At 43.2% G+C, this 16499-nt stretch overlaps 2 protein-coding genes across 2 annotated transcripts in view; one reads left to right on the top strand and one right to left on the bottom strand.

Moving 5' to 3' along the window:
- The first annotated feature begins 1001 nt into the window (after positions 1-1001).
- On the top strand, positions 1002-2212 carry LOC107185856 (GPI mannosyltransferase 1). Its single transcript, XM_015573629.1, has one exon. The coding sequence runs from the start codon at positions 1067-1069 to the stop codon at positions 2210-2212; it is 1146 nt and encodes a 381-aa protein (XP_015429115.1). The 5' UTR covers positions 1002-1066.
- Positions 2213-13357: 11145 nt separating this feature from the next.
- LOC107185737 (irregular chiasm C-roughest protein-like) overlaps positions 13358-16499 on the bottom strand; it is an 83111-nt gene continuing 79969 nt past the window's right edge. Inside the window, exons 11-13 of the mRNA XM_015573493.1 lie at positions 15328-15563; positions 14121-14250; positions 13358-13669 (exon numbers count right to left, since the gene is read on the bottom strand). Of these exons, the coding sequence (XP_015428979.1) occupies positions 13571-13669; positions 14121-14250; positions 15328-15563 (465 nt within the window). The 3' untranslated portion in view covers positions 13358-13570. The remainder of the gene's footprint in view (positions 13670-14120; positions 14251-15327; positions 15564-16499) is intronic.

The raw sequence follows: 16499 nt of genomic DNA, 5'->3' as shown, positions 1-16499 counted from the left end.
AAGTATTCATTTGTACTATGAACATTACAAATTACATGAAACAACAGAGTTAAGATCCGATGGTACTTTCCGTTGGAAATAACAGGAAATAGTACTGAATAGTACGGTGTGGTGCGGCTCATACAGTGCTCCAATCGTATTGGCTGGTATTGGCTTCGTTGCTCAGATGGCGTTTTGATTATGTAAGTCTTGTCTTGTACTGACTTTAAAACTCAAAAATACATATTGTTTTGTATGACAACTACCGATCCCTGTAAAAAGTTTGCATGCAAACTACAACAGTGTCTAAAAGGTTTGTGATTTTCCATGTAGGTGTTCGTAATATTGTCGTGCATTTTATTGACTAACCCTTACCACTATTGAGGTTAATACTTTATACGTTTAATTTCAGACAACATCTATCAACCATCACGTTGTCAATCTATTATTGAAGAAATACGACAGTGTTGCATTATACATAAGCAGAATTCAACTGTATGTGACGGTATAGATACCTCTAAGCCTTACGAACACAACACCGTAGATTATGTAAGTACAGAAAGTTTCTGTATTGTACATCCCTACAGAGGAAAGCACAAAAGTAACGGAGATGGCAAAGGTTAAGTCAAAGTGGTATGTGCATGCTGCAGCTATACTCTACTTCTCTTATTCAGCCTATTTAATAAAACGAATTCCTCCTAAACCACAGTAAATATGACTTAATACATTGTCATAAGAAGGATTGTATTAATATGTAGTAAATATATGTACTACTATGTACACAATAATGTAATGGATTAATGCCGAAAATATGGAAGCAGTGAAAAAAGCAAAAGAACGATTAAGAAAATATCCAGTTTTGGTTGCTCAGTGCCATGAAACTGGAGCCAAGTATGCAGCATGTGTAGTAGCAAAGTCTAATTTACAAAAGAATGATTGTGACAGCGAATTTAATGCATTTAAAACATGCTTAATGAAAGCTGCTGCAAAACATAATACAAGGTTATAAAGAATAGAATAACCGTAAATTATACATTCTTACAAAATTAATTTTAGCTGTTATAGGAAATATAGGTTATATGTTAAAATGGATATATTGTCATTTAAGTCACATTGTATAGTGGCCTTTTTGTTTAGGATAACTTTAGTAGTTTACTCCAATTTCCACGATAAAAGTTTCAATGTTCTATACACAGATGTGGATTATAAAGTGTTTACTGATGCAGCAAGATACATGGTAGAAGGAAAGTCTCCATTTGAGCGTGATACATACCGCTATACACCACTACTAGCTTTGCTTATGACACCAAATATCCTATTCCATGAAAATTTTGGGAAAATTTTATTCTCTTGCGTTGATATACTTATAGGGATTTTAATAAAACGAATTTTGACATTGCAAAGTTGCAACAACAAAGTGAAAGACATTTGCGCGTTGATATGGTTATATAATCCATTTACTATTATTATTTCAACTAGAGGAAATGCAGATTCGGTGGCTGTTGTTTTAGTTATGCTAACTTTGGATTCATTTCTACGTGATAAATATATTTTAACAGGTTTAGTGCATGCTGTTTCAATTCATTTTAGACTTTATCCTATTGTGTTCAGTTTATCTATGTATTTGTCTCTCAATAAGGGAAATTTGGTGCCAAACAAAAATCAATTTAAATTAGTATTAAGTTGTGTATCTTTAATAATTCTATTAACTATTGTAAATTACTATTTTTATGGTTATAAGTATCTTTATGAAAGCTTTATTTATCATGTGATTCGTAAAGATACCAAGCATAATTTTTCTGTTTATTTCTACATGCTTTATTTATCTGCTAACCATCCACCTAGCATAATTCAGAAAATTTTTACATTTCTACCACAGTTAATATTGCTACTGACATTGTCTTATAAATACTCAAGAAAGTCGGACTTGCCATTTGCAATGTTCACACAAGCTATGGTAATGGTAATATATAATTCAGTGTTAACATCACAGTACTTTTTCTGGTATCTATCTCTTTTACCATTGTGTCTCCCAAATGTCAGAATGAGTATCAAGAGATCATTATGTCTAGGTTCTATTTGGATTTTAAGTCAAGGTCTTTGGTTATTGTTTGCTTACCTGTTAGAATTTCAGGGATTAAATACTTTTACATATATTTGGCTTTCTAGTTTATTATTTTTCGTTGTAAACGTTAAAGTCTTAAATGACATTATTATATATTATAAATATTAGAAAAATACTAAAGCATACATTCGACTTAGTATTGCATCTTTAAATTGAAATCATTATAATTAGTGTTTATCTGTATGTATAATCAGTTATATCTTTCAGTTCAAAAATACATAATTGATTCACTGTAATCATTTCAACAGATGATCGCTGAATAAAGTTTAGTGAAAAAAATGTAATACTTTTCTCTATGCAATATTTCTTTAAAAAAAAACATAAAATTACATACTAAACAAATTCTTGAAGCTTCCTGGATTCTTAATTATCAGCCACTCGTCTCTTACATATTTGTCAGTGCCAATCACAGCGTTGGGAACAATAAAGTAACGATTTAATGATTCTTAATTTTATTCTTGCAGGAATACAAAATACTTATTTACAGATGGTTTCGTAAAGTAATAGTGGTAGATTCTTAAAAGGAATGTAGATATAGTAATAATAATACAATAATAGTAAATCTTAATGTAGTAATCTAGATCAATTGTGAGCAAGAGCATCCTTTGGATCATCTTCAGAAATATTTCTCGTCGTTTACTCCTAAGCTGCTAATGTTGACGATATTAATTATTATTGGGACATATCTCGTCAAAATTATACGAGAATGCTTCTCACAATTTCTGACGACACCACTCGAACGTATAGTAACTTGGTGTAACGAGTATAAAAAAATACGATATATCAATATCTTTCGTCGTACGACACGAATATCGGGTCGGACTCAAAGAAACGGGTCCGTCGATGGAACGTCCGTCATGATCCACACGTGTGAACGCGTTTCGAACACCCTCTGTAAAAGAAATCAACCACGTGACACGGAATTGCCTAATCGGTAGACGAATGAAAAGTAGGGGAAAATAGAACGCGAGTACATAGTTCGTACAACTATAGGTCACCACAGCAGACGATGCAACATATAAAAATAGCATTATTTTCTTTCATTGCTTTTGTTACAGTTTATTGAACTGTGTGCTATGTGAAATAATCTATTTTATATCCCTCGAGGTGAAGAGACAGTCGATCCTTGCCCGTAACACGGCGGACTATCGGCTAGGACAAAAGTCGCTCGCCGATTAAACAAGTAAACGGAAGAAGTGACGGGGTTTCTGAGCCTTGCAGCGGTTTCCGGCGTGAGAGACGAAGCCATTAAAATAGCTCGAACCGCGATTTCATGGGTGTTGCAAGACCCAGAAGAGTTGCCTCGAATATTGTTTACAATTTACGAGAAAAATCAATCGTCGCCACGCCAAGATCGTCCGGAAAAGGATCGCCGAGACAGAAGGATGTTCAATCTTCGAGAGAAATTGGAAAAACGAAGAGAACACTAGGGATCCGAGACCGAAATGCGTACAGTTACCATCTGTTTTTCGTTTATAATAATTACGATCACCATTAACATTAACAGAAACAATCAAATTTCCCATTACATATATATACAATCCATGTAATGCAGCAGATTTACAGGCACATATTGCAATATAACGAATCTCGATTTTCCCGCGATTCAGGTCGTTAATATCGGGCCGGAAACCGTAATGTAATCGATTATGCGTTTCGGTTTCGGTTCCCTGGAGAACACCTCATAGGGTTTCGTGTGATCGGCAACGATCTCTTTGTTTCGAATTACCCCGGAAGATGGCGATCATAGCGATAAGTCCACGACAAAATAGATCCAAACACGTTTGGGCTTAGACGAGCACGAAAAGTTTAGATAGTTCAAACTTCTCGTCAAAAGTCCAAACATGTATGAACAGTTTACGAACCAATCACTAGTCGCGAATGAAAAATCGCGCGCTGCCGCCTGGCATGTTCCGCACGCGGAATGCACGGACAGAGACTGTACACGTTCGCGAGAGGATGCGGCAGCTCGTGTGCATTTACGGGGCTACGAAAGCGGAAATACGATGCACGGGGGGTTCGGCTTTGAAGCGGCAGTGCGCACAGAGACACGCGAAATGATTCGATGCTGCACGATATTTCTGAACACGCTGCAATATTTCGGCGCGTCCGAACCACTTGTTCCCTCGTTCTATTGCCGCGCGTCAAAAGATTTTCTGTTGGCGTTCTTCCCTTTTCGTTCCTGAAAATCGCTTTAAAATAGAAACTGAAACCGGGACGCGAATACAAAGTCCCGCGGGGTTCGTTTCAATGATTGACTTTGTTGTTTCGCGAAACGATAGGATGCGAGAAAGGACATTCTGACTGCGATGATTGCTGTAGAGGATGTGCGTGCTTCTAGGGCAATGGGCAAAAAATTAATGAAGGGGGTAGGGGGTGGATAACGTGAGACTGCGGGGGCTATTATATGGCAAAGTTTTAATAAAATATGTTAACTGCGGTGATACACATTACACTGTACGAGAGATACAAAATAAACGGCACTGGCTGCTTAATAATTAGCACGTAAACCAATTAACTATAAATAATAATAATAATAATAATAATATGATGATGTCTGATGGATGATTAAATCGAGTAAAAACGAAATGTACACCTTAAGTATAAAAGATTCCGCCGGTCGAACGCGATTGATTACACAACAGAAACTTATCTAAAAGAGACGTGTGTCGGCACGTTATACATATAGACGCATATGCTTATAATGATAAGAATTAAAAGAAAAAAAAAAAATAATTAAAGCACTCGGGTGTAACGCACGGATAAATGCATCGACTTACACGACATAAACTCAATTAATATACACAACATTAAAATAAACATTTCTTTGGTCTCGTCGTATCTTTTCTTTTCTTTTTTTTTTTTCGTCATGTTCGTTTCCGGCGCGAGAATGAAAGAAAAGGAACGTGTCTCGTCTGGTGAAATCAAGTCCTCAGGGCGTGAAAAAGAAGTCGATAATGATAATTTAGAACAAAAAAAACATCGAAATTCGGATGAGTGAAGGGGTTGGAGGGTTGGGAAAGAAGGACACGAAAAGGCAGAACTATCGCGCGTATACGAAAACGTTGATAAGGGCACGCGTTAATATCTATCGACTGCCGCGACGCAGAAAACATTGAAAAATCTCTCTCTCTTTCTCTCTCTTTTCATATTTTTCCTTTGTACTTAACATTCTCGCGGTATTTAGGATCAAGGAAATTCGCGACCATTCGTAAACGTACCTATCGATCTATCGTTATTCTAATTTCTGTAATTTTAACCAGTTACATTTTGCTCTTTTCATTATTTAAACCGGGTTGGACAGTCACGAATTCCATTGATTTCATCACCGATTTCGTGGTAGTCTCGAGCGGCTCGGAGGCGTCGAAGGGAACGAGAAACGCGGATAGTCGATGATGGCTATACTCGGAATATGAAGGGGGGTTCGTTGGCACACTGTCGTAATAGAAGGGTGGATTTTCGGTTCCATTCGTTTCTCAAGAAGCTTTCACACACACTCTCTCTCCTACACACTGACACAATATTCTCTCTCGGTCACGTTTTTCTCTCTCTTCTCCTATAAATTTGTTTCTCTCGTTAACGGAAGATCTTGTGCGAATGCTGCGTGGTCTTTTCCGCGGCGAATCGATTTTTAATGCTACAGGTACATGCGAGGAATTTCGGATTGAATTTCAGCTGAACCGATACGGAAACGAAAAGCAATTCCTCTAGAAATTCAAGTACAGTCAGGCCAGAATTAACAGAATATTATATTGCTTCTGCAACTGTGAATAATATCAGATTGTTCAGTAGCGTTCGATTTACATCAATTACAGTGTACAGTGAATTCTACTGAGAAAGTTACCAGTCTACACGAATTATCATTTACCAGACTTTTTAAAAGGATCGATGAATTTTATTCCGAGCTGATCGTCGATATCCGTATCGTGTCCGCGGCGATTCAACCCTCTCGGGCAGAACGCGATATAGAACGGTCCAATTGATCGAAGGAAAAAACAAACAAAAAAATAAATCCCAAAAACGGCGACTGTTCTTCCTTCCCTTTCGTACGGAGATCTCGAAAGTGTCTAGCTAAACGTTCCGTAGGCTATGATACAAAGTAATGTACACTAAAAAACGACGATTCGCTGTTCGTAGTCAAATCACTAGAGTGAAATATTTACAACGGGTATTCCCCATCCCTGTCCTCGCTTCAAAGGATCGTCGTTCAACAGATTCCCTGGCGAGACCAACGATAATCCCCGAGTATCGGCCGAGAAGGCGATCGTACGCGACGTTTGGTCTCTCCTGACGAGCAAATTCACCTTTCGCTAGGAGAAAAAGCGAAGTATTGGAAGGGCTTCCTACCATACTCGGGAGTTACTGAAATTTATGCCAAATTAACATTCGGTTTATCATTTACTTCAGCACTTAAAATAAATTTACGAAGTTGTAGGAAATCCCTTACCCCTACACCGCGTTTTTTCCTATCGGAATCTGAGCTTGTTCGTCACTGTACATCGAAACAGTCTAAAGTGTCGGCGAAATTGACCAAGTATAAAACGGGGGGTCTTGGTGTACCGGGTAGACGCAGGGTTCTAGTAAGTGATCGATCTGATCGGTAAAAAAAACTGGTTACCAAAACGATGGGGTAGTCGGCGGAACAGTGTTTCGGATCGGAGTTCGTTCGACGAGCGGATCAGCTCGCGAAGTTTGCCAATTCGACGTACGATAGCGTATTCAGGGACGTACGGTTACGAAAAGTTCTCGCATTGATCGGCGTTACCGGAGTTTTCCTCGTTGTATTTTTCTCGGATCTAGTTACGTTCTCGTTCACGGTTGATTTACTTCTCGTCGACCAATACGGTTGTCCGTACGGCTCTCCCGTCGCGAATCGTTCCTGTTTGCAATTAGCACCACGCGTTATCGCGATAATTGCCCATTGTGGCCGGAAGATCGACGCAAATTTACGCGATCGGAAAATTCGAAATTTTTTAGATTTCCATTAGTCTACTGGTCAGCGTTTTATAGTTTTTTTTAACAGATCGGTCTACGAAACGCCATTTACTTCACGGAGAGTAAAGGTTCCGTTAAACTAGTACAGGAGGGGTGGAAAAAAATATGTAAGTCGAGGGATAGACGACGGTAATAACGAGTTAATAACAAGTCCCGTTTCCCTGCAACACGATCCCCACTATGGATATCACGAACGTCTCTCATTATTACCGCGGACGTCCTGTCGTTCACTCGCCCTCTTTCGTCGTTTTGCAACACGAGCGATACGTTCGGGTAGCGAAGTCACGCGACCCGTACACGACCCCGACCCGTTCCGTACCACCGAACTTCGTATATGCATACAAACCGTTCGATATTGTACAATTCCGAGCAGTTGATTTCACGGTTGCAGTCTTTGTTTTTCCATGTTTCTTTGTCGTTTTTTTTTTTTTTTAATTTTTAAGCGGAGTAGCAATCTACCGTATTTTAATATGGATTCGAGACACGGAACGTGGATTCACGACCTTTGGTTTTGGATCGATGGCGTGAAGTATGTGTGTGTGTTTCCGTGAAATTGTTCCCAAGCGTTCCCGTTCGATACGTACGAGAATCGGATGAACTCGCGGCGCGGTTATCAAAATTATTGGTCGAGATTACTGCACAAACGGTGTATGTATGTTTGAAAGTTTCCGCGTGAAACGTAACGATGTATCTCCGGATGCTATATCATCGGCGGTTCTCTTCCTTTATGTTTCGTAGTACAAACAACCGCGGTATTTTTGCGTTTGTCGCGGAATTCATAGGAAAAAGAATACGTCGTTTCGTTTCTCTGAAAACGCGAAATTCGAGATTCTATTTCGAAGAGACGAATGATCGGCCCGAGAACCAGGTGTACCGAATTCGGAACGACCACCCCCAGTCTTCTACCCTCCCTTACGATACTCGTGAGAATGATCGCTGTGTTCTACTATCTTCAGCAATATCGATACACGATCGATAACCGATAAACTCGCGACGATTCGCTTGAATTCCATCTTGAGGGCAGTTACACAGCTGCCACGCGATTTCCCGAGAGAAAAAAGCTTAACATCGAGAAAAATATGGGGGTATATACTATTATGTAATCTTTTACACGTCGGTCAGTCGAATTCGAATTAACTTTACAACTCGGTTACGATTCCTGACAGCATGCGAAAAAGTGCACATTTCCTAAAAAAAAGTCACTTTCTGTTTTACGAATCGAAGGGGAGGGTGGGAGGATTGGTGGACCAGAAGGGGCGAAGGAGGACGACTCGATCGTTTTTAATACCTGCGCGCGCGCGCAAGTACGTTATCCGATTCACGTGGCTTGATTTACGGTTCTTTTCGTGGATCCGGATAGATTTCTCCGTTTTTTCGTTGCCTGTATTCATTCGTTCGCGTTTCACGATCCGATTCCGAGCGTCGAAACGTTATTTACACGGCGGACAATGGTATGGCACGTCCCATTGAAACAGGACCAGTGGTTTTTCCTTTCGTTTCCATCCCCCCCCCCTAAACCCCCAACCCCCTCCGCGTCGGTGTGCACCGATTAAATCGGTGAAACGCGGTCAGTCAGTCCTGTCGCCGTCCGGGAATAAAAACGACCGAATCGACACGATAAACTTTGCGAAATAGTTCCGTAATAGGCCATAATCCCTAAGTCGTAAAGTATAAAATGTATCAACAAATTTGAAAGGAAACATCCCTCGCTCACACCATTTTAGGCAATTACTTTCACTTTCTATCCCTTTGCCCTTTATCTTTTCTTCTTTTTTTTTTTTAAATTCGCGTATCGCACGATAGTTACAGAACCGCATAATCGTTTGTTAGAGGATTTCGTTAGACTGTTTAAGAATTTTCTGCGGTTTCAGCAACACAGCGTGACCAAGCCACAACGGGGCCGGGTTTCCTTGTCGTGGCCGCGGGGTACCGAGAGCGATTCTTCGTGCGCGTGTCGCAACGCCGGATAAACTTTCAATGAAAAAACAACGTCCTCGTGAGAAAGGGGATTGCACAAAAGGAAATGATTGCACTATAGAAAAATAAACTATTCGAAGATACACACACACACACACACACACACACATCGTATAGACACTTCCCGGGTGCAGCTCGATCGGGCTAGTATAAATCGAATGGGGGAAATAGCGTCGCTCTGGAAGTGGAGTGTCGCGCGCGCGTTGCTCTCGAACACGGCCTCGCGTAGAAGGAAACCACCCGGCCCCGCCCCGTTTCGGGCTCTCTCGTTCCTTTCCTTGACTAAAGGCGAAGAAATCGATATAATTTAATTAATAATTGACAGATAACCAATTAATACGTATAGGATGGCCCCGCGGCAAGAAGGCGTAAATTCCTAAGATTCAAAACGACATAAACTTTTTCTAATTTTAACATCGCCTCGGGCCATCCAGTACATTGATTGTAATTACTTCCCGCAGTATACTTCGTTAAATCTACATCTTTTACAATAGAAATCATGTCTGTTCTGTATGTATAAGATCTCTCTTTCTCTCTCTCTCGCTCGGCATCATCGCCACCTGTTGGTGGTGAAATGTCGTGTACATGCGCGCGCGCGCGTGTTCTCCCTCGGATACGAGTCCTGGGCGAACAGTTACACCGTCCGGTGGTGTTGCACGCGTTTATTGTGAATCGTGTCTTCTCCCCCCCTTTTCCTGTGTGAATCTGTACAGTTCAAGCATATTACACATTTACATGGGCACGCGTTCGAGCGCCTACGCGCGCGCTATTCAATTTCAATTTCCCCGCCTGCCCCCCAACCCGTTAGCGCTCGCCAACGTGCGCCGCGGGTTTGTTTTTGCGCGTTTGCGAATTGCAAAATCTCGAAAAATCTTTCGTTCTCGCACACATTTTTTCTCTCTCTCTCTCACACACACACACATACATACTCACTCTCTCGCTCTGTCGCCTTTTAAATAGTTAACAGTAACATCAGCATGAACATTGTACAGAGTGATTTGATGTACAATGAAGCCGGGCATCCGGTGAACAGTTCCCCCGATCCCTGGAATGGACGCTCCGCAGACGAGGCTGGTCGACGTTCGCGGTCCACGGGAACGCACGCTCGAGCAACGTCGAAGATGCCTTAACGAGTACGGTAATACTACACACTGTATGATCTCGCTCGAGCCGAACGCGTTCACGTGAACGGCGACGTCGCGAACGAAGGAACTAACTCTGATCGTTTTCATATGACGACGGACCGCGCACATACGTCGCTGCCGGTCGTGGAATGTGAGAACGAATCCTTAATAGGAAGGAAGTATCGTTATGAATACTGATTCTTTTCTTTTTTTTTTTTTTTTTTTTTTTTTTTGTTACGTGTTTCCCAATTGTACACTTCGACCAGCGGAGCGAACCGTCCGAGATGAGCTGCCCGCCCCGGAGGGGCCCCACGCGTAGAGTCGGATATGCACAATAGTGTGTTTTTCATTTCTTTTTTTTCTTCTTTTGTTCACAGTTATAAAACTAACTAAATCTTACGAGATACGGTGAGCAATAATTCCAGTTATGTACAGAAATTATGTTACATACGTCACAATATAAAGATATCTTCTGACAATACAAACTTACACAATTCGTTCTAGCTCCGGAACAGCCGACGCGACGAGCGTAATTTATGCTCCCCCCCCCCCTTCCCCGTTCGTTTCATTACGGTTCGTCGTCACATTGACACGCTCGCGCGCGAGCCCACTTTCGTGTTCTCCTGTAACCGCTGATCACCGACCAAATGCGTCAGTTCTTACTGTGCAGCCTTCTCTTTCGGGATCGTTTTTTAATAATTGATAGGCTACCCTGTTTCGTTATCGTAATCAATGGTAATTTATCCCTCGCTGTACATCATCGCGACGTGAATCAGTGATGTTTCTGTTTTCGTTTCGTTTTCTTCTTCTTCATCTTTTTTTGTTTGTCGCGCTTATTTGAACGCAAAATCTTCTCGTAGATCATCCTCGAGGAAACATTCGACAGATCTCACTTTTTCTATCTCTCGTCGTGTTTACAGTAAATCATCGATAAGTGTTCGAATGCTTCTCGGCACTGAATGTTCAGACGTCATCCCCATTACTGAGGGGTCCCCCGGGGAACCATTTAAGCGCCCAGTGGTGGAGACGACGTTTGAAAACTCAGTGTCGTGGAGCCTTTGGAACATTCATCGATGATTTACTGTACTTCGAAATTTCCTCGGTCATGAACCACGGCACATCGAACAGAAAAACAAACCGATCTATATAATATATATATATATATACCCGAGGAAAATCAGAATAATTTAATAACGAGCGCAATCAAGCGGATACTTCTCGACTCTCTTTAGGTTCGTTCCTTACGTCGCGCTTCTCTCCGCGTGAGATGCAACGAATATTCGCCCCCAGGACTACCCTTCCCTTCGATAATTCCTCTGTTTTCTCTTCTTTCATTTAATAATATCGTTACGTAGTATTTACAGGAAGCCGTTCCACTCGCGAAAGAGCTTATTTGAATAGAGTTTTGTTCTCGTAGCGCCACCAAACTATAGGCCCTATGTTCATATTGACAACAGGTGTATAATATATATTTATAATATATATATATATCATTTTAGCTATCTATTTTACAAACGTCGGCCCGGCGAACGCGTCGATCGTTTCACAGAGACACGCGTTCGCGCCTAATTGGATCCTCAGGCCGAAAGGAGACGCGATATCGCCTCGGGTGCCTCGTCTCTGAGCCAAGCCCCCCAGCACGCGCGATCATCGAGGATGTCGTTCGCTATCGTTTAGCGCGCTTACTTGCAAGTACCGCGCGAGATCTAATAACATTTTAATTCCCTACAAATAAAAAAAGGCAGCACGACACAGTAACACGTCGAAGTAGCAGCCGCGAGACGTAGCCTGTCCCCGCCGAGCGACGTATCGATCACGCTCGATTCGTCGGCCAGCTTGCCGGACATCCGTCTACATATCACATTATTCAAAGAAAGCGAAATACCGGACGAAGCCTTGTCTGACTACGTGAACACACGTGTTCTCCCCATCGTAAAGTAGACTGCTACTGCGACCAAACGACGATCCACGACGATATTCGATTCCCGTTTTCGTTACTTCGAATGAACAGTTTAAATGCTTATCGAGATCTAAATTATGCGAATAAAAAGATTGTCGATACCGAGTGGTCTGTCCTTGTTCCGAAGAGCCCCTTCGATTTACGAACCTAACCATCGTCCTTCGTTTCTTCCCATCCTCCCTCCCCCCACCCATCCCTAGCGAACCCTCGAACACCATCTTCTTTATTCTTCGTTTTTTCTCTCGTTGACTTGAAACGTTGCTGTCTACACAGCTGTTCGCCACGTTGTTGCCCCCCCCCCATTGACATTCAATGATGATTTCACTTCTGTCCAGCCTCCACGATCGACCAGCAATCGAAACAGATAAACAACACTGTTCCCCCGCGCGCGCCATTGAAGGAATTCCCCCATAATCCCGTTCAGTCTTCTTATACGGAGTACCCATAGTCGCGATCTGTCCTTTCCTCGCGAACTCGACCAGTAATCCTTGCGCGTCCGATGCCTAGACCTGTTCGAAACGTTCCTCGAAATCAGCCGTAGGATATATACCCCATGAATTCACCGGTCGATCATCCGCTTCCATATCCGTCCAACAGGTGCGATCGATGTTTCCATTTTTTGTTGCTGGTCGACCCTCGAGGCGGCTGCCTTATGCGTCGAAGCTGTCCGGCGGGTTTGTAGCTCGCGGTTCATTGAACAATCGTGGCACCGATTCTTTCGTGACCAGCAACCTATCTCACGCTCTGCCAGCCAGCGATGCTCGTTCGTTCGTGAATCCTCTTTGGCGTTGTCTCCAGGATGCGAACATCGGTCCCGTACGTTTTCCGTTTCGCCAACAGTTTCGTCGCGACATCGTAGCTGACAAGCTCCACGAGTTTTGGCTCTTGGTGCGATTCTTGTGGCCTTCGAGGTTTCTCCAATGAGACGCGATCCACGCCACGAACGGTCCAGGTCTCGTTCGAGGGACACGCGCTAGTCATCGCTCGTACGTTACGAGTGGCGTCGACACGACGACGTTGCTCCACAAGTTGTCGATGATCCCGGCTGGCACTTCGTAGCTGCCTAAGTACTTGCTCGATGTATTTGAGGGTCTCGCCGTTCTCAGCGATTCGTTGAGCTCGTCCCTTCGTCCGACGTTTCTTCCCGTTGAGCTCGTTCTCCAACCTCGGCTCAACCAACAGTCGTTCGACCTCCGGCAGGATCATGGAAGCTCGTCGATCGACGTCCTGATTCTCCAGTCGGACGTTCTGGCGGTTAGGGTTGCTGCTCACAGTCGCGGTGATCGTGTCCCGTGGCTTGAACGTGTTCGAGCATGGGTACCGTGTATCTTCGAGGGCTCGACGATGTCCAAAGGCGGTGCTAATTAGGCCCGAACGTCGACGGTTCTAGTTCGGATAGACCCCCTGGCCTCATACATGCGTCGCTAACGTCCCGACCGCCGAGGTGCGTTTTACCGTCGCGACGCCGCCGTTCGGACCGCCTGTGATGTAGTGCGCTGACAGTGGTGCCTGGAAATTACAGAAATCCCGTGAAACCAACGCTGTTTCGCTTCGTGCATTATAAAAAACACGGGTGAACGCGGCTTCGAAGAATAGATTCGGTTCTCCTTCTTATACGCCCGGTTGTTCTCGAGGATCGATTATTCAATTCAGAAGTAACATCTGTTGTCGTTAGCTCGTAAACTTGATGTTTATCGGGATAGTCTGTCTACCAGAAGCTTTGTACTCTTGGTCAGTGCAAGTCAAAGTACTCCGATCGAACCCGATAACGTGATATCAAACGGGCGATTTAATCGAGCCGATTACATCGGCTCTTTGCGACAACTATTCAACCGCGATGGAGAGAGAGACTTATCGGGGGGCCAACTGGTTCAGGTGAGCGTAGAACGGAATGTAGGCGGGCTGAGATGTCGTAACCGCGTCTCGGAATTTGACACACATTCGCTGTCATTGTACTAACCTGCGGTCCAGCGCCGTTCAAGGTATTCAAGCTATTCATTCTCATTGCTTGCGTGTAGGGCGGTGGTGCTGGCGTTACTCCTGGCACAGCCGCGTGCGGCGCGTGTCTGATCTGCTCCGCCGCTGACATTCTATTGTTCGAATCAGAAAAAAAACGAAGAAAACGATCAGTATGATTTGTACGTATATTCAACTCGCCGGAGGGGGGAGGGGGTGCACCGTAAATCCGTTTGTATTACAAAATATGACACGAGAACCAGAAGAATGGGTAAAGACGAGATCGCTCGTTCGCTACGAACACGAAATCGTTTGCCTACCAAACGCAGATTTGCTCGATTAATATTGAAACGTGCCTCTGTGCTCGTATTCAGAGAATATTATAAATATTCAGGATAGACGATTTATAATTTACTACAGAATACGATTAATCCATTGAAATCATTGCTCGCGGCTGGAATCCGTTGAACGATATGTCGTAAATGTTGCGACGTTAACAGGTGGCGATTTTGTATGATCGTCGACAGGACAGGCTCACGTTTCATTGTTGCGATATACGTTTGCTATACAGGGTGATTCTCTTGCTTAAGTGTCGGCAACCTATGACCCGCGGGGTCAATGTTAATCTATTATTCATATTTTCTCAAAGTGGTTGTTTCATGTATACGTTTTATAATTTATTTTTATATATTATACTTTATTCAGGGAACTCCAGCGGGTCGTTTGAAATTATCAAATGGGTCATTTGGTGACCCACGGGTCATAGGTTGCCGACGCCTGCTTTAGCTGGCCTGCTCTGTTTCTGTCACATACTGACAGGTTTAGAGCCATTAATAATTTAAACTACAAAACAAGCGGTATGTTTTTTTACCCTAGCAGCTAGAGAATCACCCTGTACTTTCGGACGTGTCCACGGTGCTGCCGTCTGATCCACGGACCGTCACGTTCCGCTGTGACCCTTGTCTACGATCCCCATCCCCTTTGGAGGGAGTTGGGATGGCTATAATTCAATCATCTTCGGTATAGAGAAGTCCGTCGCGTTCCTCTGTAGGATTACCGCGTCGAAACACAATTACAGTTGGTCAAAGGTTCCTCTATTATACCGTGTCGAACTAGATTGCGGATTCGATGACACCGGTGGCACACGGCGAAACGTTCCATCGAGTACTAGGAAAGTCTAAAGTCCCCTCCGTTCTACATTGGAAGTTTACCTGAGGTAAGGATTCCCGTACGTCGCGGAGAAACGGGGGTCGATCGCTGGTGTCGTTTGCGGGCTGGATGTGCCCAAATTCGCGGAACTCAGACCGATCTTCTTCGAGGCGAGTATGCCGCCCGATGGTATCCTGCTTAAGGATTCCCGCGACGCACCCACACCCTGCGTCGTGGGTGGCATGTAGTCTCGGGTATAGTCCACGTACGGCACGTAACCGTTATTGTTACTGCCGTCCTATAACACAAGAAAGGAGAATTGGTTGTGCGGGGTGGGGAAACGTTAGGGACAAATGTCGGGAACACCGACGCCATTGGCTCGTTTTTATAAACAGAAATTCGTGTGGCGAATGGAACGCAGGAAATTGAATACACGCTCGGTGCTCCACTTTCGTTAACCCTTTCGATACGGTAATATCTGCCGCGATACGTATCACACGATACGGCTGTACGAATCGCACCGCGTACTTTGGTTGCAACACGGAAGTTGCCAATGCTTCCGTACGTTTGGATATTAAATTATAAATGATCTTTAAATAAGATAACCTTTGGTAGAAACCTGACGAAAATAAAATTTAATATTAAATCTATTTCGATAGTTTGAGGACTGTTTTATGTGTACACGGTAGTTATCTGGCGAGCGACTGTAAAAGCCCGTTTACTCGTTAAACAAAAATAATTTGCGCAAGTTGACTTGTGCATTCACATTTGCACAAGCAAATCGTTGCGTTTAAATGGAAGCTAACGCCCCTGGCAAATAATTACACGCTACTTTTCTCATTATTTAATTTGTAATGACTAATTATAATTATAGTTTATTCTTTAGACGTGTATAAAATAATTGTGCAAGGTAGACTGAACGTGAAGTACAAATCAGTTTTGCGCAAATTATTTGAACGTGTAAACGGGCCTTAAATCGCTCACAGTACGCGTAGGTCGTTTCGAGATGGGGCGACATTTAGTCGGCCATAGTATCGAAAAGGTTAAGATTTTTTTCTTGCTTTTCATACGCAAGCTACCGATTCGGCCGCGGACGGGAACACGAAAACCGGAACATGTAAACTGCACGGAAGAGGAATTAATCCCTCCCGGGCACGACACTGGTGCAGTGCACCAACTTCCGCGTGCGCTCGGATATTGATGCAGTGTACTGATCCGTGAATTTTCCTATGCG

This window comes from Dufourea novaeangliae, unplaced genomic scaffold (assembly GCF_001272555.1).
Source record: "Dufourea novaeangliae isolate 0120121106 unplaced genomic scaffold, ASM127255v1 scaffold56, whole genome shotgun sequence".
Lineage (NCBI taxonomy): Eukaryota > Metazoa > Arthropoda > Insecta > Hymenoptera > Halictidae > Dufourea > Dufourea novaeangliae.
This window is presented reverse-complemented; position numbering and strand designations above follow the sequence as displayed.

What these genes read in the sequence shown, in the direction of transcription:
- LOC107185856 (XM_015573629.1), top strand. Translation starts at nt 1,067, where the DNA reads ATGGATATATTGTCATTTAAGTCACATTGTATAGTGGCCTTTTTGTTT.